The 9,796-nt window shown below is 31.2% G+C and overlaps 1 protein-coding gene across 1 annotated transcript; it reads right to left on the bottom strand.

The window, feature by feature from the left end:
* Positions 1-934: 934 nt before the first annotated feature.
* Positions 935-3,484, bottom strand: MS3_00001369 (uncharacterized protein). The gene has a single exon (XM_051208804.1). The coding sequence runs from the start codon at positions 3,078-3,080 to the stop codon at positions 2,202-2,204; it is 879 nt and encodes a 292-aa protein (XP_051074207.1). The 5' UTR covers positions 3,081-3,484; the 3' UTR covers positions 935-2,201.
* Positions 3,485-9,796: the final 6,312 nt, after the last annotated feature.

Raw genomic sequence — 9,796 nt, forward strand, 5'->3', positions numbered from 1 at the left:
CTTTTTAGTAAGAATTTACTTTTTTTACATTTCCATTTGTTTGAGGACTTTGTGATAAAAATCTGAGTTTTATGGGGGCGGGAATTATTACTAGGTTCAACTTGTTGTATATTCATTACAATTCGCACAGATTATATTCATTATAATAGTAACAAAAATAAAACAGTTAATCAGTTTAAAGAGAATTATTGAATACTACCATGAATACTACTAATAAGTAACAAGTATAGTTAGTATTGAATAATTAATTGTTTAATATTAATACTTATTAATTTTGGTAAAATATTAGGTAAAGGTTAATCTTAAAAATCACTAAATCATAACAATAATGATTTCAACCGAGTGACATTTTTTCACTTGATGGAGATACATTAATTTCAGTAAGATTTAAAATAAATACCTTTATTTTTAGCTAATAAGTTTTCAGATCAAATGTTTATTCTGCCATTTTTCTGAGGAGTCCCATAACAGGACGAGATGGCCGTCCAGTGCTTCCAGGTTTTCCATGATGATCTAGCTTCAACTGGCTCATGAATTCAACTGTTAAATAAATATTATTATAAAAATTGTTATTATGATTACTATCATTAATATTGGTTAAACATCATTATTAATCTCCCCAATACATGATTCATTTACGTCACATTCATTCCACCTTATAGATTAACACAATATAGCCTTCCATTAAACATTTGATCGAACTGTAATTGCACTATTATTTCTTTCACCCTATTTGACCCATATTTATTCAGATCATGGGTCTTAAATTTTCACTTAAAATATAAGTTATATCAACATTAACAATTTTATTATTATTAATTTGGGTATATAATTGTAGAACCTGAAGAGAATTGATCAAAAAGAATATTCTTCGTTCAAATATTAGTCTTATAAATAAGGTCATTTGTTCACTAGTGAAAAGTAATTATAAATACTTTCCATATCTACATATATTCAATACATAGATGAACAGGTTTGAACAAAGACCATGACTTAATCGGAGAAAAGAAACATTTGAAGATTGTTATGATTACTGTAAGTTAAATAATGAAAGAAATCGTAATTACTGCAAAAAAACAGTTGCAAATTTATCATAACAGTGGAGATAGCAATAATTGCGGAAAGTATAATAAAACTGAAGTAATCAGATATCAAAATTGGTAAAGGGTCACACATATCACTGAATAATCCTAAAATAACAAGACTGGTTATACCAATGAAAAAACAGAAACGAACGTTTGATTAGGTCGAAAATAAAAATGTGATCGTAATTAAAGTAAGACGAGATTAAACGAACAAAACCGAACGAAGAAGACAAAGAAATGTGGCAGTGAATTGTCCATCATAGTGGTGCTGGATGAACCATAAGTTCTTTGTACCCATAAAGTAAGACTTAAACAACAAATAGCACAGATTCTGCCTAGCATAGGAGTGTGCTATTATTTTATCTATTTATTATGATACAACTTGAAAAAAATGTTTCTTAAAGATTGTCATCTGAATATCGCATATTTTTCTAGATGGGTGTTATGACCTTGCGTCTCCCAATTATTTTGTTTTTGCCAAAATCCCCGTCGCCAATTGTTATGACCTTGGATGTCTGACTTTTCGATCACACGACTTATCTACCAATCCGGATACGACTTATACGAATCTTCACACTAGGCCAACCAATGACGTTTAACCGGTGTGGGCAGTTTAGTGTCCTTACTGGTCCTATGTCTTCCGAGCCCTTCCACTTGAGTCCAGAACAAGATACCAGCTTCCGAATCAGAGCAGATCAGACCAGAATCAGAGCAGATCATTTATTTCAGACATACTTGGTTTATATATCAATCAGACAAACCGCAACGTACCATAAAATAGGAAATAATATTGTACACAAATAAGCCCAAAAAGTGGCTGTGGATGTGGGAGGCAGTAGTTAATAAGCTGAACATAACTTAAGAACCGTAAATCGTACAATAATAAGTTATAGGTCAAAATAAAGCTTATAATAAGAGGAGTATAAATATATGTAATGTAATTGTTGAATAATTATACAATAAGAATATTTATAGAATATTAGTCCATTAATAGTCCTCGGGAGTTACCTGTAATTTAATCTCCACTCGGACATAACACCTCCCCTTTTTTTTTTTGAAAAACCCAACTTTAGATTCTGATTTAAAAAAAAAAAATTATATGTGACTTTAAATTCCTCAACATTCTCCTCCTCCTCGAAATAAGGTTGGGTCCTTATGGCTCCAAAATACAACTAGTAGGACTTTATTTAAACCATGTTTCTCGTATTGACTGGAGAAGCCACTAAAAATGACTAGATGATGATGAACGGCCTTTGATCTGAGTTCATTATTTTCAAATTCATTATGAATCTCGTTAGCAGATAACGAGTCATTAAGAAAGTCAACGTCTAACAGAATTAAGTTAGATTTTTGGCCATCATTCGACTCAGCTGACATATTTCCCTCATTGTTATAAGAAGTTTCATCAAAATCATATGCATTATTCTGAGAATCAATATCTGGCACACTGTCATTAGAAATGGGATAAGTTGACTCAATATAAAATTCTGTCTTCCGGTGATTTTGAGTAACATCTGGTACAATTTTGTTCATCGTGTTGCTCCAGTTATTTTCTGAATACGAGTCACCATAGCTTTCTCGACTAGTAGCACGTGGACCACAATTTTGTTCGAGCTGACGTTTATTTTCGCAGCTAGACAGTACCAGTAGTGTTTCATTTGATTCTGGACTCTGGGCATCAACTACAGGATCTGGCTTCTGATCATCTGGTATTGTCACAACTTCATGTGCATTTAACACAATATTTTCTTGCTCTGAGCTGGACACGTTACCAATATTACGTTTCCCTTCTGGTATAGAGGGATTTGAATCCTGCACAGGATATGCTTCTGAAATGTCCATTACTGCACCATTATCTGCATGATATATAGATTTCTTATTTTCTGCTTGAATGCAAAGTCTGCCCAAAACTGTTATAAATAGCTCTTGTTGCAAGGCAAACATCTTCTGCTGGTGCTGTAATATTAACCGCAACTGTTCGAAAGAAATCGACATTTTTTTTTTTGCCAATAATATTAGCTCCAAAAATCACCGGCAATTATACAGCTAATTTATTTCCAAAATCTGAGTCACCACTTGTATTATTATTATTTCTTTGTTGCCAAAATCCCCGTCGCCAATTGTTATGACCTTGCGTCTCCCAATTATTTTGTTTTTGCCAAAATCCCCGTCGCCAATTGTTATGACCTTGGATGTCTGACTTTTCGATCACACGACTTATCTACCAATCCGGATACGACTTATACGAATCTTCACACTAGGCCAACCAATGACGTTTAACCGGTGTGGGCAGTTTAGTGTCCTTACTGGTCCTATGTCTTCCGAGCCCTTCCACTTGAGTCCAGAACAAGATACCAGCTTCCGAATCAGAGCAGATCAGACCAGAATCAGAGCAGATCATTTATTTCAGACATACTTGGTTTATATATCAATCAGACAAACCGCAACGTACCATAAAATAGGAAATAATATTGTACACAAATAAGCCCAAAAAGTGGCTGTGGATGTGGGAGGCAGTAGTTAATAAGCTGAACATAACTTAAGAACCGTAAATCGTACAATAATAAGTTATAGGTCAAAATAAAGCTTATAATAAGAGGAGTATAAATATATGTAATGTAATTGTTGAATAATTATACAATAAGAATATTTATAGAATATTAGTCCATTAATAGTCCTCGGGAGTTACCTGTAATTTAATCTCCACTCGGACATAACAATGGGTTACTGTTTTTCACTGATCTCAACTATTAATATGTTGTAAATATTGAATAGTTTTACATTCCATGGTTGTAATTATGCCGTAATCACTGTACGTTTTAATCTTATTTAACGGATAATAACTTAGGGAATTAAGTAGGAAAGATATAATTAACTAAAAGATAGATAGATTAAAATATTGTATGGATTTTTGCTTGATCCTCTTGTATATATGTGTGGCTTTTCTAAACAACTTTTAAAATCTCCTTCTACATTCAAGCGACTTTCATTAGAAAGTGATGCTATGACATTCTGCTTAAATTTTTTAAGATATGACATGTTAAACTGCCAGACTTTCCATTCTAATGTTTTTTTAAAATTAGGTTAATACAAATATATTGGCCATCATTGGCACAGAAGTCATTTACAACAGATCCTGGGAATGGATCGCGAAGAGGTGGATTGTTGGTAATCACAGATTGATCATTACTAAAACGAAACAATACATTTATTTACAGCATTCATAACGACAAATCAACATTTATTATCAATGAAGACTTGATTGAATATCAAAATGTGGTCATGGAAGGTTTGCAGACAGATATTTTGTGTTTTTAATTCCGGCCATCTGCTTGCAAGGTATTATACATACCGTCAAATACATAGCTCTTATAGGTCAGTTTTTATATTGACTACTTCGTGGGAAATCAACCTACATAAGAAGTTTAAATCGATCTTAGAGTTGTCAGAACCACTGTTGTACATTGAGCCGTTTTCAATGATCACCTATATTCTGAATAATGCAATTAGAGTTATAGTTGTCCATTGTCAGAAGTTACTCACCTAGGAACAATTCAACATATAACTTTGATATTTCAACAACTTATATTGTTGTATCTGTATCGTGTATTAATTCAATTATTCAATGTCGTAGGAAATAAATGGTGACTGTTTAACTTAAATGCATAATGTAATTGGAAACTGAACTTGGCAAGACTCTAATTTGTGAACGAGCCAATCAGAAGCGCTTTAGAGATTTCAGGGTTATGGCGCCAACTTCAGTGCTTAATACTAACGTACGATTGGTTCACAAGGAATTTTGTACAAAACGTGATAATTGAGCGGCTATAACAAATAAAACGGCGAGACTATAATTTGTGGACGAATCAATCAGGTATAAGATAACAGATCTCGGATTTGGGCACGAAAGCCTTTCATCCATTTGGCTAAATAGATTTCTGGCATTATAGCTGATGTCAGTTCGTGATGAAAACCCTATATATAATTCCTAACTAAGGCAAATTACGACAATTATTGCGAACTGGATAATAAAAGCACCAGTAACACTGGCTGCAGTCAGATACTACAATATATACGGATGTTTGAAAAGTGTACAGACTCCTGCATGGGCTTGGTTATGTGCATCGTGTCGTTGTCCACAAGTAGCATTTTGTGTACTCAACAACCGGAGTGCACATAAACAATACTGGAACTATGTAGTCGAGGTTGAAAGATTTTTTGAGACTTTATCATGGCTCCAGAGGCCGACTATTCTGTAGCCGTATGGATGATTTTCTCTGCTGCATACATTACGATTTTAGAACCTCTGAATCTCTTTCTAACCTTGACAAGTTTTTGAATTACGTATAAGAAATGTATCCACTTTATTTCCTTGGTTTTGTATAACATATTCTTACTCTATATTGACTGATAGCTGATTGGTTAATAGTTCTCAGGGTCACTTAAGATTCGTTCAAAGGTCGTCCATAACTTGGAGTCTCCCCACTGAATTTTGCTTATTATTTAAAATAAATTGACAAGTTAACGAATACTAATGAAATTAAACTATTGAACAAATAATTAGTATATTCGGTGTGGTGTTATATCTGTAGAATGATTTGGTACTGAAAATTTCATTGTCTTACTAGACAATGTAATCAATAAAGGTTCGAAAAAATATTGAAATATTAGTATCTTTTCATAAATAGATAAGAGATTGTTCTGTTGATACAAAATTCAGTTGTTGGTTTTACATAAATATTTGGCCATTGTTTGCATGAAAGCTTCACGACTATATCATCCATCTCAAAGAACAAAAATGTTTATAATCCTCAACCTGAAGTACAAATATTTCTCATCATTTCAGTTATACATGCCAATAGATTATTAGGAAATGGATTGTATTAGTTACCGAAATATGTAACACTCATGTCGAAAGTTTTGCCTCACTTTTATAGACTTTAAAATCTACCTGATGTTATTTTGTGATTAACATGGGATCATATGATTAACTGATAAAAATTCCTTTAAGTTTCCGGTTAACCTTATTTATAATTAACGTTTATAATGTCTCATATTCTTTGTTTTGTATACCAAATCAAAGGTTGTACTTAAACTGAATAAGGATTGTAGACATTAAATCTCACATTGGTTTACTTTTAACTTTTTTGTTTTCAAAAGGAACTAACCACCGATTTAAATAATTGGATGGTAAAATAATTCCAGAGATTCAAAAATATTCAAGGTTATTTAATTTCAAATACTAACGATTGTTAAGTCAAAAAAGAACAAATTTAAAACAACTCATTTAGTACAATAATGAAACTGACTATTGGGAAATGAGAAATTATTTGATTGGGGACATTAAGCTTACTTATAAGTAGTGCAATCCATAGGTATTTTATTTATTTTTATATTATTTTAACGTTAGTAATTGCGTAAGCAATTATGAATTTAAAATCATGATCAGATTGAATGAGGTAAGTGCATTTAGAATTATGCGCAAAATACGTCTGTCAAAGTCAATAGATACTAAAATGACTAGTAAGTAAACTTTATTTGTATCATATTACAGAAAGAAAAGAATTGCAAAATTATTAACTGGCATATTAATAGATGACGTAGCATAGGTGGAAGAAAGATATGAACATTATATGTATTCAGTATTCTATTTTATGTTAATTATTACATGAAATCAAATGAGTTAATCAAGGTAGATTGTGTGTTAAATTACTTGATATCGTTCATTGCGTAATCAAGAGTGTTTTGTGAACTTAAATAATGTTCTTCATTTCTTACTATCCCTCTAAATCTCAACCCTAGGTCTTTCAAGTTTGTAAACATGAAGGTGACAAGGCATTACTTTATAGGTGATGTCAGTTCCTGTTGAAAACCCTATAGTCAGTTGGTCTTAATTCGTAAATCCACTTCGAAATCCTAGTTTAATTCTTAATACGTAACCCTACCATTTTTATTTTATAACAGTTGTCGTTTGTTAATTAAAACTTTGTGGGGTGATAACTCTAGCTCTCAACTCTAACCCGGCTTTTAATATGTAGGTATATATGTAAGCTCATCATTTTTTCTTTACTGCAAGGGGAAGTAGACTTGCGAGGTTTAATTATTACGATCAAAGCGGTTATTCTACTAATATTTCATTACTTCGTACTGTTAATTGTTTTATAACTAGGCAGTATTTCCTGACTGGCTTGTAAGTTGCCGAAAGTCATTAGTATATTATAGTTTTACTGTATTTTTCATTCAGCAGCATGGGATTAAATCAGACGAGTAACCAAACACCGAATAGTCACATGATATTCTCCTTTATAAAAGACTCACTAAATCATGTACCAAAGTTATGAAATACTTCAATACATATAAACTAATATAACTCTTCTCTGTCAGTTTATTAAGCATCCAATATAAAACTTTCTTAAGTTAATGCATAAGTATGTAATGCGATAATAACTTAAGCATTCTTGCCAGTTGACAAATGTCCAATTCATATTCATATACTAGATGAGTATGACATACTAAAGAGATTATTCACTTTTACTTGATTAATAATAAACAACCACAATCAATGACATAACAGAACAATTATGCTAATGAAAAATGTTATAATTTAGTAAAGGAAATAAATTTTCGTCTTTTCTTTAAAAAAGCAAACAATTAAAATCAATTTATTAGTTATTCAATACTGAAAGATTTTGATGGAGTTTTGTTCTCTGAGATAGATAGTTTGGTCATGGAGCTTTCGTCGTTCTTCTGAACGATGAAAGTGTGCTGATGATATCGTTCAGAAGAACGATGAAAGCTACACGACCAAACCATCCAGCTCAGAGAACAAAACTCCATCAAAATCACCCACCTGAGCTACAAATCTTCTCTACCATCTCAATACTGAAAGAGTTCAATATTTAATTCACTTGTGATAAACGTTCGTTTAGTAACTATACTAGATGAATGAAAATGTTATGTAACATTCCCATTTCATCATTGGTTTTGTAGATTAGTAAAATTTATTTTTAAAAAAAATAAATAAGAAATGAAATGCTAATTAGAGGATTATATATAACTATAATTTACTTAATAGAGACTAATTAAACTGCATTACTAGTTAATGGAATAAAACATCTAAAAAGAAATCAGATAACATTGAATATGATGATATTGTAATATGTTTTAGATTCTGGATAGCAGGTTGAATGTAATATGTTGAAAATAATATAAAATTAGACAATTTTGCAGTTTGTACCTGTCAGAATGATCATTATCACAAATTAGCGGCTACATTTACAAGTGATAACATAATAAAAAGACAATGATAATTGTATATATAGAAATGTGGTAACAGTTGTTTTACTTTGTAAATAATTACGATATCGCTAAAAATTAGCTAGCTAATTCACTGACTGCTTATGTGCACATAATTAATTTATTTGTGGCACTATTCAAATAATCTTTATTGTTTCTCCAATTAACAGTGCTTTGATAGCTAAGATGGATTCAAGATATGAAGTGTAAATACCTATTTAGGTGTGATCAAATAATATGCTAACGTTTGAAATAAGTACCTTTAAAATGAACAGATTCCTGGAAGCCACCTAGTTGAGCAATAATTTTTTGCTTATTAATAAGTAGATCAGAGATGACGTTCTGGTGAAAATCTGTAATTAAATCAGAAAACGGATTGTTTTCGTTTATAAAACTGAAAGATGGTCACATTTTACTGCTATCACAGATTGGCGAAATTGCTTTTATGTTTGGATGCATGATCCATCGCTTGGATTGATAAGAAAAAACTTATCCAGCAACGATTATACACTGATACTGCAATTAGAGAATGTCACTAATACAGGATCACTCAATTATTTACAAATAACATGAAACGGAAAATATCATTAGATATATCTTAAAAAATATGTGATTAGAAGATATGACTTTTGTGGATCAGTTACCACCCTATATGATTAAGACTTATCCTTCATTAGGCTACTGAATTTAAATTTTCGCCCTGTAATATTACGATTCTGTGGTCTAAACGTATATTGCTTACTGTGAGACCTAAATATTTCACTTTTAATTTGATATAAGGTTAAAGTGTTAAAGTGTAAGCTTTTTACCTAAGATGGAATATCCATCTAACGTCTGTTTTTGATTTCAACGCTTTATTATGTAATAATAACCGGCTACTGAAATTATCTCTAAATTTAGGCTAACTAGCTTCCAAACTAACTAAATCCTTGTTGTTTGAATAAATGTTATTGAAAATTGATATCATATTATTGTCTTTAAATCTATTCAATAGTTAATATTTAAGTTGGTCGAAAATCAACACTTATGAGATCACTTTTATACAGTTAGAAATATTACATAACTCATGTTTTATTTCACTGAATTTATTTTAATTCTGAGATTGTTATGTAAGATGAATCTCTTTACTTTATTATCCTTGTTATCTTGAATTAAATTGTTCGAAATATGCTCTTTTCATAAAACGTATCTACAGTTTATATTAGGCAAAAAAGATATTAACAAATAGTTTTATGAATATCAAATTAATTGATTTCATCAAGACTTAACAAATTATTCAATTTCTACTTAGTTCTTAGTGGACTTTGTTTCGTTAATCAATCACCTTTATAACTGTTATTCTATAAATCTCAACGGTGTTTGAAATCAGGTAATAAGAAGTGGCAACTACAGTTTATTAACAGGTAGTAAGGATA

The sequence above is a fragment of the Schistosoma haematobium genome, chromosome 1 (assembly GCF_000699445.3).
Source record: "Schistosoma haematobium chromosome 1, whole genome shotgun sequence".
Classification (NCBI taxonomy): Eukaryota; Metazoa; Platyhelminthes; class Trematoda; order Strigeidida; family Schistosomatidae; genus Schistosoma; species Schistosoma haematobium.

What these genes read in the sequence shown, in the direction of transcription:
- MS3_00001369 (XM_051208804.1), bottom strand. Translation starts at nt 3,080, where the DNA reads ATGTCGATTTCTTTCGAACAGTTGCGGTTAATATTACAGCACCAGCAG.